The sequence below is a fragment of the Alligator sinensis genome, unplaced genomic scaffold, assembly GCF_000455745.1.
Source record: "Alligator sinensis unplaced genomic scaffold, ASM45574v1 scaffold1190_1, whole genome shotgun sequence".
Taxonomy (NCBI): domain Eukaryota; kingdom Metazoa; phylum Chordata; order Crocodylia; family Alligatoridae; genus Alligator; species Alligator sinensis.
The window spans coordinates 13,899-35,344 of NW_005842969.1; the positions used below are offsets into that span (position 1 = coordinate 13,899).

Consider the following 21,446-nt stretch of genomic DNA (forward strand, 5'->3'; position numbering starts at 1 on the left):
GGGGGGGGGGGGTAGGGGTGCTGACCCACTCTGCAATAGCTCACCAAAACTCCCTAAGTGGCCCTCCAGCCCAAATAATTGCCCACCTGTGGGATAAATGATGAGTTCCTATGAGCAGCTCCCCACAACCCCTTTGAAATGCAAAAGGTGCACGTTCAAGTAACAGCATATACTCTGATACCCCAAAAAGAGCCTGGTGCTGTTAAATTCTCTGTGCAAGTGAAATATCCTGGCTTGCCTGCTGGGGAAATTGTTTAGCAGCACTTAAATCATGGTTGTACTGAATGAAGGAGGGACCTGACAAAACTCAAGGCCAAAAATGAGTACCATGATCTCATTAGTATTCTTAATGCCACCAAAAGAGCTGAAGGAAAACAGTTGGTCTGTTGAATATCACTTTCTGCTACCAGACAAGTGCACAGGGCTGATTACGCATACCCCATAATCTAGGGTGCTACTGCTCTCCTCTGGCTTTTGTTTTACAGCCAAGGCAGGAGAGGCTAGCTGTCATTTCATTCTGGTCTGATAGACTATTCAGTGCAATTTAGGAGTTTAAGCATGGCTGAAGTGGCCTTGAAAGTACAGCACTTTTATTTTTGCTTCCAAAAAAGAGTCCAGCTGACTCTTTTCATGCAGCTGCGCTTAAGATCAAAGCTGTTCATGGGCATTTAAAAATTCCTAGTCTAATCTTGTTATTTGTTTCACAGTTTAGCTCAATTCCAACTTCCTTTTCTTCTGCATTATATATAAGTATTAATACCAGCATAGGTTTGGAGTAGCTTGGCCTGATGAATATGGAAATAATTAAAATTTATATTAAAAACACTGAGACTGTAAGAAAAGCTACTTGAGAATCTAAATCAAGTTTCAGCAGTGTCATCTAGCCTGCAGGGCTCCCCATGGGTCTGAAAATTTGGCAGTGTAGGAGCAGTGACATTCATTGTTGCTTCCCAGCTGCCATGTCCTGACCTGTGGGGAGCCCTGCAGGCCAGATCACATGCAGACTTATGTTATGTTGGGTGCACAATGCCTGGCTGAGGTGGCACAAGCCCTGATCCTAGCACACTGAGCTGAGGGCAGGTGGCACGGGCCCTGATCCTGGGAGCTGATCTGCTCTGTGGAAAGGCCCCACATCATTCCCCTGGCCTGCTGAGCCAAAAGGTAGAGCACCACTGATCTAAATCATAAAACCCAATTTCTTCCTCTTATTATAATTTTTTTTTTTATGAAACCATGCTTCTTGATTAATGTTCATGTATTGCATTAGAGAGGAATTAGCAAATGTGACAGCAGTAGCTGGCACTGTCACAGCCAGATGTTCTGCTAACCCAGAGTTTTAAACCCACATGAATTCTCTGACCTACTTTTGTTGTTTAAAAGGTACAATATGAGATAACATGGCTGTGGCACAGGGAGCAGTTTACCTGGAATCTTGCCATTGCCAGCAGAAGTTTGTGAATGGTTCCCAGCATGGAAACAGGAGTACGCAGCTGTAAGCCTCTCGTTAGCAGAGCTGTACAAGACTGTAAAGAGTGCACTGATTTTTATGTGGGAGAAGGTATGAGAGGAACAATATTTTCCTCAGTTTTATCAAACAGTAAATTGCTGTTTGTGACGTCGCGTTTGAAAATTTAATTTTGGACAGTGATTGTTTTCAAGTGTACCCATACTGTTTGGCTTTCAGTTATGAAATTTATAAAGTAGGAAGATGAGATGCAGGGAATAGATGAGTCAGAAGCTGAGGCTGCTATTTATGGGTGTTTTTAGATGTGTTCTGGGAGGCAGGGGCAGATGCTTTAATTAGCGCAGCTCCGAGAGTTGCGCTAATTAAAAGCACCTGGAGCGTCACGTGTATCAGCGTCCCTGCGCTGAAAAATGGTGGCAGGGTGCTTTGAATTAAAGCTCATCGAACAAGCTTTAGTTTAAGCTTCCTGCCGCCATTTTTCAGTGCAGGGATGCTGATGCACATGATGCTGGAGTCTGCTGGAGTGCAGTAATTACCATGCTCCACCAGACTCGATTAATTGAGTCTGCTCCGACGCACCGTAATTACAGCATGTCACCGTAGCCTCCCTGCTCGTGTATAGGAGCTATATGCTTACTCTTTTTAACCAAAGCATTTTATAACAAAAAATCGTTGTCCATGTTGCAAATACTTTGTCTAACACAAATAGACATTTTAATTTAATCATGCCATTTCCACTATTTCTTCATTTTGCATAAGCTGCACATCAGCTTTAAACAAGACTTTTCTTTCTAGTCAATTCTACTATGTGGCTTCCCTACTTGATATGATATTGTTTGGGTTCCTGATGCTGTTATGGAGCCTTTACAGCTTTCCAAAACTTAATCTTCACTGAATTAAAAAAACACAAGCCTTCAAACCCTTTTGAATCCCTTTTCTTTTTTTCAGTGCTGCCTTCTGTGGGTCTTAAAATTAGCTGCTGTTAGAGACGTTAAAATAGACATAGCGTTTCAGATCAGGCAATTAAAAACAACAGTACCAGATGGTTCCGATGGTATCAAAGAAGCTTCATAACTCGTAATAATGGGATAACCAATTCAGTATAGCTTCCTTTCTTTTTTTATTCAGTTAGGCGGGCTTATCCTTTATGTCAGGGTTTTATTTCTTGTCTGCCTTTTAGTCCTACCTTATGTAATTGAATTTTCCTTTAAAATGCCAATTTTTTTCAAAGTTCCTGAAAGGTGGTAAGTGTTTTTCACCACTTGATTTGGGCTCTGCCATGGCCCTAAGAATTAGTGCTATATGCATGTGTTTTTATGTATTCATTGTGGGCCCAAGCTTAGGAAAAGTACAGCATGCACCTAATCTTTCCAGAACAACTCTGCAAATTCACCCTGTCCTACGTGGCTGTGTAACTTTGCTAATATTACTATCTTGGATCACAGTGGATGCCAAGTTAATTATTCACTCTTTCTAGGACAGAGGAAGTGGAGTCTTGTGTAGTTTAAAACTTACTTACACAATGAAATCCACACTGTTGGAATGTCTTGATCTGGAGATTTTCAGTTTGAGCTCAAGTAGTATAAAGTTGAAAATTTGCATAGGAACTCCACTGTCAGCAGTCTTGTTACTAATTAGGACTAGCCAGCCTGAATCTACCTTGAAAAAGAGTAGGAGTTGGAGGGAGGAGAATTGTTCCATGTTCTGCACTCTGTCAGGGGCTCTAAAGCTGATTGTTTTAAAAATGTCTCCTTGTCATGGCCTCCGTGGAACACCATTGGAAGAGTTGCCATTTTGGTCATGGAGCCATTCTGAGCAGTTTTTTTAGCTGCTAATCTTCCAACATGTATGCTAAAATATAAATATCCTGCCATCTTTTCTTTCTGTCACATGAAGTAGCAACAAAACCATCCTCTCCTTTTATCTTGTTTTAAATAACCCAGTATACTTTTATAGTCACTCTGTGCCTTTTGGATGGGGTGGGATATAAATATACAAAATAAAGACATAAAATAGTCAGGCCTATATAAACTAATTAATTTTGCAGCCATTTTGCCAGACTTTGAATATGTTGGGTGGCTTTGGGCCTTTCCCAAGATGATGAACCATTCTGGAGGAAAATAATGGGATATAGAAGGTGTTCCTCTTGTTGCCTGGTTCCAGTAATCATGACAGGTACCTCTTGTGCCTCTGGGAAGGGCCTTCAGATGAAGGCAAGGTAAGTTAGGGTTTTCTTGTATTTTGAAAAAGGGCCTGGAAGAATTCAGTGGTCTTCCCCACTACCTGTTTATGCAAGTGGCTCTGGTATCCCATGAGTAGAAATGAATTATAGAAAGTTAGTCCCTAAGCAGATGCTTGATAGTCAATCCCTGGTTGAAAGAAGGGTCATTTTTTTTAAATGTACTCCATAAGGAGCCATCAGAATGGATTCTGATGGCCAAGGATCTGGATTCTTTTGGTGGAGCCAAAGAGATCTTTTACAGTACCAGAGGTCATGTGATGATAAAAAGCAAGGATCCTGCTATTGCACTGGGTCTGCAGAGAGCCAGCTTGCTTTCTTACATCTGAGGTTTGTGTCTGGGACAAATCTTTCCTGATGTGGGTATTGTGCACTTGGGGGCTTTTGTCACTATGGTTTTGTCACTTGCATTGCTAGTTTCTTTGAGGAAAGGTAACAGGGTGTCCAAGGGCTCCTATTCTAAAGAAAGCAGTTCTAGAAGAGAGGATTCAGCTTCCCTGCAGTGTCTCTGGGATCAACCATTCAGACCTGTCATATGAGGCTGTCTAAGGAGAATTCAGTGGAGGCCAGTCCTTGAAGGTTCTTTGCCTCATCACCCATGCAAAGCTGTCTGAACCTCTTTCTCCTTTTGAACAAATGTCATCTAAAACTTTGAGCAGAATGGCCATGGTTCTGTATTCACTTTAGGGGTTTGGCACCATGACCCTTTGGAGGAGCTACTCTTTAGAGCTGTAGAAGAAAGGGAGAGCTCTCCCATTAGAAACTTTTGCTATAGGAGTTGTGATGCCTTTGCTGCTTTCCTGTTAAACAGAGTGACCATATGTCCCAGTTTAGCTGGGACGGTCCTGGATTTCAGAGGCGGTCATAGCCAGCTGTTGAGAATTATAATGGGCATCCCAGAAATGCAGCGGCATGGGGCACAGTCTGGATGGGACTCAGAGCAGCACAGAGTGCCTGGCAGGCAGGCACTGCTGCTTGTCTGGCACACAGCCCCCTCCCCACCATCTTGTGAGAGCACAGGGTGGTGTGGAGGCAGGAATGGGAGAGTGTCCTGGATATCCCATATTGCTGGGATTTCCATATGGTCAGCCTACTCTGAAGAAACTTGTGTGTCCCTAGTGTTGTTCCCCAGAATTTCAGGTGGCTTCTTCCACAAGCAAATTTTGCAGACAATTTTCTACAAGTTCTAGGTAGAATCCAAATGACTGAATATATCTGCAGCTGCAGAACGTAACAGCCATTGATACCTACTAATCCCTGTATGGCAGTTAGGGCCATATACAGTTCTTTGTTTTAGTCCAAAGCTATTGCTTCAGTCCAGTATGTTCCTGCAGAAGAAAAAACTATTTCTGGAATTGCTCAAGAGTCTGAAATTCCCTGTGTTCATTTAATCTTTTAGATTCAGTTTCCTGGTTTCTTTAGTTTGGCTGCCTCATTCAGAAGACATTCTTGGTTCAGGAATTCTGATCTCTTCACTAATGCGGAAGATAAAGTTAGCTGGTTACTTTTAGAGATAATGCTATAAGACAAATAAGGTCACACTGTGCCTGATTTTTTTTCTCTGGGTTTGAGTCAGCTTGTCTTATGAGGAAACCTGCATCAGATTTCAGGAGCCAGCCTTGAACCTGAAGAAATGAGGATAATCTAGGTCACAGGAGACAAAGATTATTGTCCTACACCATGTCAGCTCTTGATAATACCATGACTCAGCAGTCATATGAGGACACAAGAGTTCATAAAACCAGCCTGAGTTCTAGTCATATCTGTCTTTTCTGTTCCTTACCAGGTGAGCCCATTAGTCCTAGTTTTTTCTGAGCATGGGAAGACACTTTAAACTACCATGATCAAGTGATTATTGAACAGGGTGCTCCATGTAGTTGTTAAAAGCCAGAACAAAATCCTTTTAGTGGAACCTTGTAAGAACTAGGGAGAGACGGTGCCTTGTTAAGTGGAGTTATGCAGATATGGACAGTAGTAAACAAGTGCCAATAAGAAAATGGGTAGGGATCCCAAGTGGATCCCTGAAATACAGGACCCCTACAGGACAGACTAGGGCAACTGGTAACAGATAGGAAGGACAAAGCTGAGCTCCTAAATGAGTTTTTTGCATCTGTGTTCCTGAACACAGATAAAGACATCTCCCAAAGGAGCTATAGATAGGCACAAGAGGGACTCCAGCCCACCAATAGTTAGCGCTGACCTAGGGAAGGGACATTTGGAGTGGCTGGACATGTTTAAGTCAGCAGGCCCTAATGATCTTCATTCAAGGGTGCTGAAGGAATTGGCCAGTGTCATAGCAGAACCACTGGCACAGTTGTTTCATCACTCATGGCGCTCAGGACAGGTCTCAGAGGACTGGAAAAGGGCCAATGTGGTCCCTATTTTCAAGAACAGGAGAAAGGATTATCTGGGTAACCATAGGCCAGTTAGCCTCGCCTCTTTCCTTGGGAAAACCTTTGAAAAAATTTCTAAGGAACATATTTCTGAGAGTCCAGCAGGAAAAATAATGCTGAAGAGCAACCAGCATGGATTTATAATAGGTAGATCCTGCCTGACTAACCTTATTTTTACAACCACATACAAAATGTTTAAATGCAGGAGTTGAGGTAGATGTCATCTACTTGGATTTTAAAAAGGCCTTAGATACAGTGTTGCATCCCATTCTTATAAATTATGTAAGCAGTTGTGAATTAGATTATTACATGGTCAGGTGGGTGGAGAATTGGCGTATGGGATGCACCCAGAGGGTAGTGGTGGATGGGTTGTTTTCAACCTGGAAAAATGTGGGCAGCGGAGTTCCCCAATGTTCGGTCCTTGAACCAGTGCTGTTCAGTATCTTCATCAGTGACTTGGATGAAGGTGGTGAAAGCATTCTGTCCAAATTTGCGAACGACACCAGATTTTGGGGCAGAGCAAACCCTGGAGGGCAGGGAGCAGATTCAGGCAGATTTGGACAGATTGAGACAGTGGGCAGAACAAAATAGGATGCAGTTTAACAAAGATAAGTGCAGAGTGCTGCATCTAGGGAGAAAGAATCACCAACACACCTACAGACTAGGAGGTGACTTGCTAAGCATCACGACAACAGAAAGGGATCTCAAAGTCATAGTCGACTCCAAAATGAACGTGAGTCGTCAATGTAATGAAGTGATAAGTAAAGCCAACTGCACTCTTTCATGCATTAGTAGGTGCATCACAAACAGGTCAAAGGAGGTGATACTTCCCCTCTGTGCGGAATTGGTAAGACCGCAGCTGGAGTACTGTGTCCAATTCAGGGCACCACACTTCAAGAGGGATGTGGATAACTTTGAGAGGGCCCAGAGGAGGGCTACTTGTATGGTTAAGGGCCTGTAGGTAAGATCCTACGAGGAGAGATTGAGGGACCTGGATCTCTTCAGCCTCTGCAAAAGATGGCTGAGAGGGGATCTTGTGGCCATCTACAAATTCATCAGTGGGGCAGCAAGGAATAGGGGATACTTTGTTTACCAGGGCACCCTTGGGGTTACTAGGAACAACAGTCATTAACTGACAGATAGCAGATTTAGATTAGACATTAAGAAAAAATCCTTTACAGTGAGGATTGCCAAAATCTGGAATGGGCTTCCAAGGGAGGTGGTGCTTTCCTCTACCTTGGAGGTCTTTAAGGAGACTAGATAAGCACCTAGCTCGGTGGCGATGCATAGGGGGTGCACGTGTACCCCCTGAGCACTGGTGCACCCCCTGTCAGCCAGCGTTCCCGGGCAGGTGAGAGCGCTGACTGACCACTGCAGAAGGCAAGTGCCTCCCCTGACTCGAAACATCAGTCGCCCATGACCTAGCTGGGGTCACCTCACCCCAGTGCTCTTTTCTACCTAGGGCTGGGGGGCAAACTTGATCTACTGAAGTCCCTTCTGACCCTAAAAATCTATGAAATCTATGGATTGGACACCCTCCTAGCAATAACTCTTACTCCGCATATGGATTGCTCCCACAAAGCAACATTGACTCGCTCCCAGTCCTCTGCTTGGGAGTTCAGATGCAAGTAAAGTTGCAGAGGACAGTTGGAGAGAGGGTGCCTTTAAGCAGAACAGTGAGCTTTAGGGCTGAGGAGCTATGGTGCAACTCCTAATTGTTAACGGCCTTCAAAAATGCTTCTGTGGCTAGTCGCACAACTTGCCATGAGAGCTGTGGAAGCCCTGCATTCAGGGCAGAATTGCTGTGGGGAGTGTCCACTCCTTTCAGTGTGCTCATCCTAGGCCAGTCGCCTCTCTTTCCTCCTTCCCCTCCCCAGCAGTTATTCCATACTGTCTTTTCAGCAGACATGTCATGATCTTTAAGACTGAAGGCTTGTAGTTAGTATAAGGAGACCAGAGAGCTGGTCAGCAGTGAGTTCTTGCCAAGATATTCTATAAGGAATGAAAATTAGCAAGGGAATGCGTGTTAATTCAGTTGTCAGTTTCCATGCTTGGAGAATGAATTAACTGAAGAGGTGAGAGATTTATAACTAGCATAAGAACTCTAATGCAATATCAAACTTTGTTAGGAAGTATCTTAAGGAGGAGCGAGATTTATTTTATTTTCTCTTTTTTTTTTTCCCATCCTTGAACATAGTTGGCTTACCTGAAAACTGCAACACTTAGGTGAACTTTAAAAGTTGGTTGTTCACTGTGACATGAGATATGGCTGACCCTATGGCCCATGCCCTTCAGAAGCATCACTGTTACTGTGGAATTTGACTTACTAGACTGGCATTAATGTAAATAAAATGAACAGTAGCAGCTGGTGGAGTGAGGTGGCGTTCTACATCAAGTACTGGAACAACTTAAGTAGCAAGGGACTGACAGACCATTAAAGATAAAGAAAAACTAGTGTATAATCCAAAACTGAGGGACCTGCTGGATGGACTTGAAGGGGGAAATAGAGTTAAGAGTTGGGTATCTTCATCAGAGCCTGTGGGAGCATCTGTTCACCAAGGCACTCCAGAGGGAGACAAGAAACAGTGGACACAAACTGATTGAAGGTTGCTTCAGGTTGGGCATAAGGAAAAACTTTACAAGTTGAGTGCCGAGGGTCTGGAACAGATTCCTCCCAGAGATATAGTCACCCACTCTGGCGAGCTTCAGAAGTTGTCTTGATGCCCATCTTGTTGGGGTCATGTGATCCCAGCAGTCTTTCCTGCCCAAATGCAGTGGGGCTGGACTCAATGACCTTGTAAGGTCCCTTCCAGCTCCTAACATCTATGATTCTATAATAGTGATGGATGCCAGGGAGGTTATGACGGGATAGATCACTCTAGATACACCCTGTTCATAAACTCTGCCTATAAAGCAGGGGTGGCCAGTGTGTGTTAGACTGCCACAAGTGGCAAAGACAGCCTCTGTATGTGGCACAAGGCAGGTTGGGGAAGTGGGGTATGCAGTGTAGCAACAGATAATGCAGGGAGCAGAAAGTAGAGCAGCAGATTGTGCATGGAGGAGAGGGCAGGGAGAAGAAAGCAGAGGAGTAGATCTGTTCCAAGGCAGGGAACACGGGGCAGGGAGCAAAAGCAGGGCAAGGGAAAGGGGATCAGAGTGGCATTTAGGGAGCGTGTGGGGCTTAGTCTGTGGCTTGCTGCTCTGAAGCATCCACTACTGCCACTGTCGGAGACAGGCCTATTTGTTTTTCAGGCACAGTGGGTCTGGACCAGGAAATCTTAAGTCGTCCTCAGTGGCAAGAAGGGAGGCCATTAACTGCATAACAACTGAGTCCCTGGGACAAATTGTGAGAAAAACAGAAAGAGGAGTGGAGGTTACAGATTAATAAGTAGGGACATTTATACACCCCCCGGGGGGGGGGTGCTTTAATTAGAGCGGCTCCCAGAGCTGCTCTAATTAAAGTATCTGGAGCATCTCATGTATCGGCATCCCCACACTTAAAAAATGGTAGCAGGGGCACTTTATCTAAAGCTTGTCAAACAAGCATTAGATAAAGCATCCTTGCTGCCATTTTGAAGCATAGAGACACTGATGCAGGAGGCTGCTGGAGCACTGTAATTGCCATGCTCCAGCAGGCTCAATTAATTGAGTCTTCTCTGACGTTCTAAATTACAGCACCTGGGAGCAGCCTCCCTGCTCGTGCATAGGCACCCTAGAGCAGCAAGATCCCGCCAAGCAGAATTCTCTTGTTTTGGAGTTAGAAAAGCCTATGATCAATTGCAGAAAATTTCAGTTGCCTTTTGGCTTAAAGCCAGAATTCTCTGACCTCAGATAGGATCTTGATTAACTCAAAATCAGTGAAATTTTCAGTAATGCTCATTGCTGATTTAATTCTTCTTCCATTACATTGATGATAAAAACTCTAACTGACCTCAGTTGAGAGAATTAGGTCAGTACTGAATACTGTGTATGCACAAACTCCTGAAGTCGGTGGAATATTTCTCTGTAGTAGACATGTAGGTATAGTCATTTGTAGGAGGCTGCTAGGGCAGTATAGTGATGACTGGAGAAGATAGTCTTAATGTGCAAGTTTTATTTTGGAGTTTAGTTCAGCAATTCAGAATAAATTGCAAGAGATTAGTAGGACCCAAGGAAAATAGGCATGGGTATTGATAATTAGGGACTTTGGCTCTCCTTATAATACATATCAAAAATAGAAAACAAATAGCAGCTTTGGAATGAGATAGAAGCCCTCACAGAAGCTAAATGATAACTACTGGGGACTAGGAAATCTTTCTAGGGCCTGATACATTCAAGAGCTGCCTGCTACCGGGTATTTTCATTTGTTACAGGTGGTGCTGGCTGTTGTTAGACAGGACACTGGACTAAATGTGCCATGGGTCTCATCTAATAAGGCAGTGGTTTTCAAACTTCCTCAGGTGATGGAACCCTTTCATGTCATTTCTTCTGCTGTGGAGCCCTTACCTCTATCCTAAAGACTGACACGGAGCCAGGTGACCCAGCCCAGGAATGATGGTGCGCTGCCTCCTGGCCTACACCATTACTCCAGGGCTCCACAGAACAGTTTGAAAACCGCTGTAGTTAGGGACCTACCAAATTTGTGATTTCACAGATTCTTTAAAATGTCATTGCCCACAAAATCAGGCAATGCCTGCAAAATCCTTAGGGGGGACTTATGGAAAATAAAATACCAGCTCTTCAGAAGGAGCCAGCAGCAGCCCTTCAGACTCTGTGGCAGCCTGCCTGGGCAGGGAAGTGGGGTGGGGGGCTGGCAGCAAGATGGCGCTCACTCCTTGCCACTGATTGGCTGCGAGGGCTGTCTGTGATGCGGCCCTGCCCCTTTCCAGTTGGCAGCAAGGGGCAGGGCTGTATAGCAGACAGCCCTTACAGCCAACCAGAGGTGTGGGGGGCTCCCTGCGCTCCACCCATGAAATGACTGTTGAGCTCTATGTTCTGCCCTCAAAATCAGTGGGCAGCCAGCACAAATTAGGTAGGTCCTTCGCTATAGTAAGGCAAGTTCTTATCTTTCTAATAGGGACCAAAATGTTTAATAAAGTTACAGTTGCCCAGTACTATATCGTGCATTTCCAGAATGTGCCAAGGGAATAACTTGGCATCCAGTTTCTGAAACCAGGTTACAGTGTATGCCGCCCTCTGAACACATCCTGAACTCTCTGAAGTGGGGCAACAGTTTGCAAACTACCTAGGGAAGCACCTGATTCTCCACCGTAAGTCTTCAAGTAAAGACGTAGGGCATTTATACACCTACCTTTTTGTCCCATGACGCCCCGGAGATCCTCCATTTTGGAGCAGACATGATTAATGCAAGCTGATGCACACTGTGCCATGTGTAATTGTATAAGTAACAAAATGCACATCAGCATGCAGAAAATGGCAGCGGTGCACTTTAGCTCAAAAGCACAACCAAGGTACTATAGTTCAAAAGCGCACCACCGCCATTTTCTTCGTGCTGACGTGCGTGTCACCGCTTATACAAGTGCATATAAGTGCTGCAGCACTTATACATGTAAAACAGCCCTAGGTGCCTTACTAAAAGATGCTCCAGCACAGGATAGTAGGTTTATTACAGGAGTCAGAGATGAAATTCTTTGTCCTTTCTTATACAGGAGATGAGACTGTATGATCTAACAGTTCTCTCTGGCCTCCACATCCAATTCTATAACAAGGAAATGTGAGGAAGGACTTGGGGAACTGGCAGTTGTTTTGTGTTGTGTTCCAGTTCTGAATTTGATTATTTATCTGCATGCACTATAGTGTCTGGATGCACTGAATGTTTGGGCTGTGACCCCCACCCAAAGCCCCTGCCCCCCAGCCTGTGCTCTGTGGCTGTCAGCAGCTACCCAGAACCTGGGCCAGCTGCAAACATCTGCTGCCTCTCCACCCTGCCCCAGCCCCAGCTGCCTCCCAGACCCAGACCTGGCCCTGGGCTCCGGGAAGGAAGCACAGCGGGGAGCACTGCCGATGCAAAGCAGCATTGGAACCTGGTGCAGCAGGGGGCGCAGAAAGTTGCCTGCTCCCCACTGCACTGCTACACTTCCCCTGTGTGCACGGGAGCACTGTGGGCAGCAGCACAGGGTTGTGCCCCTTGCTGCTGCCCCCACCTGCAGGGGAAGTGTGACAGGCCAACAGGGAGCTTGGAACAGGCAGCTTCCCCCTGTCCCCCACCCCGCAACAGCACTGGCCGCCTGTGGGAGCTCACTGCTCACCGCCGCCACACTCCCACTGCTGACAGTGCTGCTGCCGCCTGCGGGAGCTCACCATGCCCCCACCACCAGCCTCTGGGGGCATGTGGTGTTCATGCCCTGCCCTCTCCCCAATCTCCTGTGTGCCATGCACAAAGGCTGTCCATGCTGCTTGTGGGACATGTGCCACAGATTGGCCATCTCTGCCTTAGTGCATCTTTCAGTGCTCGTGTGCTCTTGTTCTAGTATTCTGTGGCAGCTGAGGGCTGGGTGCTCATGTGGATTATTGGCGTGATGGAGCTTTGCTCCAAGGCAGAGTTTGTTACATGGATGGCCAGTGCCTTAATCCTGTAGCTCTTAGCTTTCAGAAACTTATTTGTAGCCACTCCACCTTTTGAAAGGGTATGAGGCTCCATCCACTAGGCTACCTTAAATCCTGCATTTGTAAAGATTTGGGGAACTTATTTTTAAGTAATCTCTGTGTTCCCATGTGCTGCAGGATTCTATTTCCCACCCCAAGGCCTCTTGATTCCTCGGTACTGACCACTGTATCCATTAATTGTGCTGGCTGTACATTGTGTTCTCTTAGCTGGGATGGTGAAGGGGCTCTGACAACATCAAATGGATTGCCAGAGACAGGAAGGTAAAGAGTGAAAATGCAGACTCTCTATCCCAGGTCTGAGCCTAGTGCAGTGATTCTCAACCACACTGGGGTGCCTTGAGATCCTTTCAAGGGTGCTAGGGGGGTGTCACACAGTATTAGCACCTCTGACCTCTCTCATTTTCCCTCAAAGATTCCGGGGAAGAGTGGCTCTGGCCTCCCTACCTCAGTGCTGGAGCCAACATGGGGAAGATAAGGACTTTGGTGGGGGGAGGAGACTGTAGCTTGTTCCTGTGACCAAATGATCCAGAGACTTTCTTTTTGCTCACACTCACTCTTGTTCAGGAAATTGGTGGAGGGTGAGTCAGCACTATATTGCCCTAATTGCTTACTAGTCTAGAATCTTCCCTCTACTTAATCAAAATTAATTTCCTGGGCAATGCTTCTAAGTTAAAGCTAGAGTCTGCATATGAATTTTTGAGCATTTGTAGAATACTGCTCTTAACCTGAAGGCTTGGCTTATGGTTAAAACTTTTTCTCTTATTTCCCAGCCCATTTAAGCACCATCACTAGTGCAGGGCTTGAACTGGTAATACAATGGTGTAGTTCAGGTGCAATGCCCAGAGCACATCACCCTGAGCCACACACTACCATGACACATTTTCTATACATTCCTTGCCTTTAACAAGGAGCCTTAGTCCTGCAGTATACATGTATTTATTTCACTTCTAGAAAAATAAGTTTAGTTTGTGCTGACCCATAGGCATCAAGTTCCATGTCCCTACTGAGGTCAAACTTGAGTGACTGAAAACAGGTGGAGAAGGATTAGAGATACTGTTGGAGCCCTAAACATGTCTTGGATAGAGAATCCAGGTGATTTTGTAAATGGCTGATGGGAAGATAGCTGTATATCAAGACCCCCTTGCTCAAATCACCACAAATTTGAGTTGCTAATGGTCTCTCAGAAATTTTTGAGACAACTGAGTTATCCTGTGGGTTTTGGAGCACTTACTGACTTTTAATCAGAAAGCAACGCTCAATGTAACCTAGAGGTGGGTAGAAGCTCTATTATGTCATTATGTTTACTGAAGACTCTACTAAGACTCTGTCTTAGAGAAAATTTCACATTTGCAGCTGTAATCCTTTTCTAGATGTTCATGAGGTGTTAAACCCAGTGACAATCAAACTGGTAATGACTTCAGTAAAATAACCCAGTGTTTTCTCTTCTTTTTCAGCTTGGAGTTTTTATACCTTGGAGGGAATTTCATTACTTCAATCCCACCTGAGTTAGCAAACCTGCCTTCACTAAGCTACCTGGTACTGTGTGACAACAAGATCCAAAGTATCCCGCCACAGCTGGCTCAGTGAGTATTTCCAACTACTTTATTTTTCTCATACACCAGCTATAATTAACACTCAAAACATTCTTCATCAGACAAGTGTGGATGAGAGTAATTGGGAGAACCAACTTGCTCTTTAGCTTTTAATCACGGGTTAGATCTGTAGCGATAGGTTCTTAGGCTCAGGCACTGCAAAAAGACTGTAAATGTATGGTGCAAAGAGAATTGATTTGAAATACTATGAATGGGCACTAGTTAATATCTACTTAAGTCTTGATTGTAAGACATGTCACCATAGCATCTAAGCACAGGTTTAGGAAGTGCAAAAGTTCCAGTAGTGCAGTAAACTGCTGCCTTTCACATCTTCATTGGGTTGCACTCAGCCTGCTTTGCTTGCACCCAGACCTTTTGGTGATACTGCATGCTCCTTTGTTTTTCTATAACACCTCTCATCTAGGGATCTCAAAATACTTTAATATTTGCTTAGCCTCACAATAAACCCCTGAAGGGTAAGGGAACATTTTAATCCAGCACATAATAAGGAAAAAACCCAATACAACAGTTTAAGACAGGAAATGAAGAAGAATTTGATATGCAATTGAAACTCTAAGCTAAAGGGATGGGAGCCTAAGGTGGAACTTAAATGGAGTTGCAAGTCTTGGCACTCCTTCTTTTGACGTGGGCCCTTTAATGACTCTGGGTGCTCATGACCTTGGTTTTGTCACACATGAAAATGGTTCCAAGTAGCATCCTATGGCACTGTCCTGGGGCCCTGGTTTTATGGTTACTAAGAAGGGTGAGCTCCCCTACAGGATCAGCAGGTGGGGTGTCACCTATACAGACATCACTGTGACCTTGCTGAGCTCTAGATCTGACCAGATCACAGCACAAGGTGGAACAATGAAAGCATGGGGTTTCCCAGAGCTGGGTGGCTGCAGTGCACTCATCTTTAATACATGAATGAAAGCAAGTGACATATCAGAGTATTGTACAGAGCCTTTTTGGATGCATGCCCCTAGTGCATGGAAACATTAGTCTTTTAAGAACATCTATTTTATGTAGCACTGCTTTTGTTCTTTATTATGTTTTTTAGGGTGGGTGCAGGATGTGTTTCAGACCAAGTTTACTTCCTTACCAGGCATTTAGTAGTTGAGCAAGGCTTTTATGTTGGGTATTCTGTATGCTAAGCCAACACCAGCAGTTTTAGCATGACTTTGTGCTTTGAGGAGGAAACTCAGAGAAAAATGGGCAAGAGGTGTGGTAAGCAGGCTGTACTTCGTAATATGAATGCAGACAAGTTTTGCTTGCTCCTCTGGATTCTTCCTCTTGCTCTTCAGGTTGCATTCCCTACGTTCCCTTAGCCTCCACAACAACCTGTTGACATACCTCCCCCGGGAGATCCTCAACCTGGTTCACCTGGAAGAGCTGAGTTTGCGTGGGAACCCTTTGGTGGTTCGGTTTGTCCGTGACCTGACCTACAATCCCCCAAGTCTCCAGGAACTGGCTGGGCGAACCATTAAAGCCCGCAACGTTCCCTATGGTCCCAGTGATCTCCCTGAGAATCTTCTCAAATATCTGAACCTGGCCAGCAACTGTCCCAATCCCAAATGTGGGGGTAAGTTGGTTGCTCTCTAGTTCCCACTCTTCTCCCTGCTTTCATTTCATTATACATCCCTTTATAACTATCTCATCCCTCATAGTCTAGCTGCATGTGCTGCTGTATCAGGAAATGCCTGCTGAGTGTTTCACTAGCCCCAGGTATTGTATATATCCACAGTTATGCCGGAATTAATACATGGATTGCACTTAGCTGTTCTCGTCTTCAGTTAAAAATGTTATTAGTAAGGGTGCACTTGAATATGCTTATCCTTTCAGTGACTTTGTCACTGTTGTTTCTTAACTTACGTGTTCCTATCCAAAGCAGGGGAAATCCCTCCAGGGACACTTTAAAACCCTAGCACTGGCTTGAGACCTCTTCATAGGAATGCAGAAACACTGTTTGGGCACATCTCCAGAACACCCTGTTAAAACAGTGCAACTGAACCAGTATGTTCTGACATTTCTTGAAGCATATATCCCAGAACAGTTTAGCACATGTGGTAGGAAATTTTTTTTTTTTTTTGTAAAACCAGCAAACCAAGAGCACTATGTTATGGGGTGTCCTTAGGAAGATTCACTGCCTTGCAGATTCATTTCTCTAATTGGGAGGAAATGCAGATCACACCAGTTCAGCCAGAACTAAAGACATTGTTCTGGATTGAAAAACTATATATAATACTATAATGTATGTGCAGACATGTATGTGTGCAAGCGGTTTTGTAGGTGTTGTGCAAGCTTAGGAGTTCCAAACAACATGTGTAGCATTTTTCGTCCAAATATTACATCCATGTAGGACAACTTCAAAATGGGATGGCTGGAAGGAAGGAGGGGCCCGATGTGTTGAGAGGAGAGGGAAGGGAAATTTCTTCTTTTCTGAGTTGTGTGTAGCTTAGACAATAACAGTCGATAGGTTTCATTCTCTTCTGACTGTTTTTTCCTTTTCTTTTTTTTCCCCCATGAACTAGCACCACGCTCCAGTTCTGTTATACACACTTTCGGGAGAAGGGGGATGGGGGGAGGCAGCCGTTAAAGTTGGAAAGAGCTAGCTCCAAACCAAATAGAATTTTAAAAAAGACCATCCATTCTGAAAATGTCCATGTCAAAGATTGGCCTCTCTGCAAGAGGAGAACATAATTGTGTGTTAGGGCATCATTCTGTTCCCATGGAAAATAGCATCTAAACTCAGCATGACGACTTCAGTCAAGCAGAAGAGAAATGGGGCAGTGAGAGGGAGAGCTTTTATTTGTATACACACCTTTGTCTGCTGGTAGAAGGGGCCTGTCAAACAGGGAAGTACAGCGGGCAAATGGATTTAATGTTAAGGGTATGTTTGGCAGCTCCCAGCATGAAATTTTCTCAATTCTTGGAAAAATCTCCTTTGCTGTGTAATGAATCATCCATTGTTTCTTTTTCCAGAGACTCTCTTGCCCTTCTAAACTTTCACCTGGAGATCTCAGTTGCTTAAGAATTTTCTCCAACCCCTAGCAGGTGGCAGCTGAGTATCTCCATTTTATAGATGGGGCTTAAATCGATCCATTTTCCCTTGAGTTGCAAAACCAGCAATGAAATTTTGGCAGAGCTGAAAATAGAACACAAGTGTCCTGATTTTTTTTCCACTGCCCTGCTCCTAGTCATGCTAGTGACTACTTAGCAAATATATGCTCACAAACAAGCAAACTGGTAGGAATGTAGCAGGATTAGATTGTTGGGTCTCAGCATGAAATCTGTGGTGTGCAGAGACTTAGCAAACTGCCTGTTTTTCTATAAAATCTAGTCAGTACATGAATTACCAGAAGCTACATATGATCTAAGTCTAAAAAGAATTAAATCTGTGATAGTCCACAAATACACTGTTCCCTTCTCTTCTCCAAAGTCTTTCTTCTTCCTCCCCCTCTACAATGCTTTTCATCACCTCTCCTGGTTAATTCCATCTTAAGTGGACGTACGTGGATAAGAAATTATATAGTTTTTTCAGCCAAATCATTGAGGCATCATTTCTTTTCTAAAATCTGCCCTATGTTCATTCTCTTTGCAGGTGTCTACTTCGACAGCTGCGTCCGACAAATCAAGTTTGTTGACTTCTGTGGGAAGTACCGCCTCCCACTGATGCACTACCTGTGCTCTCCAGAATGCTCCTCCCCCTGCAGCTCTGCCTCTCAGAGCTCCACTTCTCAGAGCGAGTCTGATTCAGAGGATGAAGCCATTGCTGCTGCACACAGGATGCAGAAAGTTCTTCTTGGATAAAAGGGATTGAGGGAGAAAAGACTGGAAAAGAAACATGTTAGAAAAGGAATAATGGAACTGCAAAGTCTGAGGGTCTTATAGAAACTGCCGTCAAGTCACATGGGGGCAGAACATCATCTAAGCAAATGTAGGATTGTTTGGTTCAATGCTACTTAGAAGAACTAACTTAATGATGCACCTGCATGTAGGAGTGTTCCAGAGCTAGTGGTTGGTACAAAGTCCACCACAAAGGTCTGCTTTCTGAGAGGTCTGCCTGAAAAGGGGAGATGGGACCTGCTCTGGTTAGGAGGGTGGTTTAAATGGGTTCTAAAGCATGACACTTCACTGAACTGCTAAGCACCTTATGAAGCAAAGGAGACTGCCCCAGGACATAACACTGCAGTAAATCAGAAATGGCATTACACCTATATTGTGAATGTGTGTGGACTCAAGGCTGTTTGTCAGCAGAGGTTTTTTTCTTTGTATCACGCTTTAGCACCCTGCTCTCTCCTTGATTTCCAGTTACATTTTCAGACAGCTCCCAAAGTAAGAATTCTTTTTATGGGGTGTGGATTTTCTAATCTCTGGTTACCCTTCCTTTGCTTCAGACTTGGGATCTCCGTCCTGTTGTGGATATTACAGCCTTAGAACTGAGCCTTATTTGGTATTTATCTGCCTTTTTATACTGAGCTGCTGTTTGCATCCTCTTTAAGTCCATCCTGATTCTCTAATTGCAGCTGGTGCATCTTGCCTCAAAATATAGACAAGTTGTCTCACTGAGACTTGATGTCAGTTCAGTTTCAAAGCCATGTGCCTCCAAGCAAAGGACCAAATGTGTTGTCCAGTAATGTGCTTTGAACTCTGATTCTAGTGGGGCAAGTCTGCTCTTAAACCTCTGCAACTTGTATGGGCAACTCTTGATTAATCTTTCTGTTTAATCAAGACCTGGATGGCTAAGATAGTGCCTGTTGGTGGCAGCAGTCCCTCGATACGAGGATGCCAGTCTTCCAGTAGATAGGAAAGTGGTTTTAGTTAAATAAGAGCTACTTGTTGCATGGCTTTTTGTAAACTTTATTTTTCCTCCCAAAGGTACTGCTTCCTTAAATTGAAAGTACAGAATAGGACAATGCCAAGAGCACTGTGTTCTTCCACCTTTCTGGTATGAAAAGAAGAGCTAGTGGGAAGAAACAGAAGACAAGGTGCTTGAGCTGGCTGTGCAGGCATCAAGTTGATGGTGCAGGCTCTTGTGTATTTCTTAGTTTACATTCATTGCAATGTTTAAAAGTTTATGCAATGTGGTGGATTGTTCAGCTAGTACACTGAGTTTTCTCAAACTGTATTTAAAGGAAAAATGCAGAGAATGGTTATAATACTATAGCTAAACATTGAGAAATAACTTTATTTCTAAACAGTGTGAAACTGACAGGGATTTCTAAGTCTCCCTATGGGGTGATGCATTTCCCACAAGGAGAGCTGCCATTTTATTGATACTTCCCAAAAAGCTGTCTTTGTGAGGTAGCTTGAAATGCAACAAATCCAGCTCTGCATTTGAATATAGGAGCAAAGCAGGTTATTTGCTGGTCTATGCAAAACAAACCAGTACAGTTTTTTTTTTTAAACCCTACTTCCAAACAACTTGTATGCTCCTCAGGCTTTCAGAAAATTAATCTAGCTGTTTGAGTGCATCTTTGGCAGCTCTTTGTTAATTGTTCTGTTTAACTGTTTGATACTTTATTAAAGCACTTTCATAATTTACTTTTTGTAATTAACTTTAGTGAGAAGAAACACACTCTAGACCAGTTGTTCTCAACCTTTTTTGTACCAGGACCCATTTGTAAACATCGATGGCCAGTCCTGACCCAGTGCCCCTCACTCCCAACCCACTGCCTCCACCCCCAGAGAGAGAGAGAGAGAGTGTGTGTGTGTGTGTGTGTGGGGCGCCCCAAGCAGCCCCTTACAGGCTGGGATTCTTCTAGCCTGCAAAGGAAAAGCTGCGGGTTCCCATGTTTTTCTCCTTTAAAGGAGCATTCATTTTTAAAGTTTGTTTGTGACCCTTTAATGTATTCTTGCAGCCTACTTTTAGGTCACGACCCATGGGTTGAGAAACGCTGCTCTAGACCACAATTTTCCCTTAATGGTGACCTAAAAAACAAAGCATTTGAAATGTTAATGTCTGCCTAGGTATTCAGGATCAAGTCCTTGCTTTTCAGTCTCTGGTAGCACTGAAAGTATGCTTGTTGAGACCCTAAATGTCCCTTGTAAAGAACTAGAATTTGAAAGAAATGGTCTTTTTTTTTTTATATAAGTATCAGTGACTAATCCAGAATTTACCTTCTCAAGTCCACATGTGACTGTGATTCCATTCACATCCCTCTTTGACAGCCAAGCTGTAGGTGTTACATGGCTTTTGAAATCTATTTGCACACAACCCAGTAGGGTAGCATTCAGATTAAATTTAGCCAGAATCAAATACAACTGCAGCCAGCTGTACAAGGCTTGGTTGGGAAGGAGATCCTGAAAGCTCTGAAATGGCACTAGCTGGGTGGTAGGAGGAGCCTGTTTTCTGTCCTTCACTTCCCCTGGCAAAGGAGACATGAGGTACATAGATGTTGGCCTGGCCACAGTTACAATTATTCTGTTAATTAGTGGGCTGCAGTCCCCCATTCTCTGCCTTCTACAGGCAAAATCATTGTTTCAGAACTTTTTCCCTTATTGCTGCATCTGTTCAGCATTTCCCCCTTTTGATACAAAGTTTTAAGTTGAGAAAGATGTAAAGCTGGGTTATCATTCTGCATTCCCTGCTGTGTTGAGAGTCCTGTGCACATTCTTCCCTTTCCCCTTCATCTCTGCCAAGAAGAGCTGATGGTAAGTTTCTGAATGAAGGTAGTTAATGTGAAGAGCGGGATCATGTTAAAAGAAGCAAAAATATCTACTTGACTGGAAGCAGTTTACACAGTTGCCAGTTCTTTTATGTTTCTCTTCAGTAAGAGGCAAGACTTGCAGAAGTCAATAATGAACATTTGGACAAGTTCTGAAGTGGCCAGATGCAGTTTCTCATGGTTTTCTGTCGTGTTCATTTCTGCCTTTGAAATTTTGGATTGAATTGTTTGGGAAGGAATTGGCTCCTTTTTGTTCCTTACTCCTGTTGGCAGTAATGAATGGAAGGAGTTTAATCCAATGAAAGTAATGAAACTTAATCCCCACAATGCATCTTTGTTACCAAGTTCAAAGAACTGTTTTTAATGCATCTTATTCACACCAGGCAGATGATTTTTTCCCCCGCTCTGCTCGAGTAGTTTCAACATCCTTCAAATACACTTCTTCAGGGTGCACTCTAATGCAGGAATAACTCCACCTTGGAA

At 44.0% G+C, this 21,446-nt stretch overlaps 1 protein-coding gene across 1 annotated transcript in view; it reads left to right on the top strand.

Moving 5' to 3' along the window:
- LRRC58 (leucine rich repeat containing 58) overlaps nt 1–20,006 on the top strand; it is a gene marked incomplete at its 5' end in the record, with an annotated part of 28,215 nt that extends 8,209 nt beyond the window's left edge. Inside the window, 3 exons of the mRNA XM_006036550.3 lie at nt 14,158–14,286; nt 15,600–15,877; nt 17,897–20,006. Of these exons, the coding sequence (XP_006036612.2) occupies nt 14,158–14,286; nt 15,600–15,877; nt 17,897–18,105 (616 nt within the window). The remainder of the gene's footprint in view (nt 1–14,157; nt 14,287–15,599; nt 15,878–17,896) is intronic.
- Between the last annotated feature and the right edge of the window lie 1,440 nt (nt 20,007–21,446).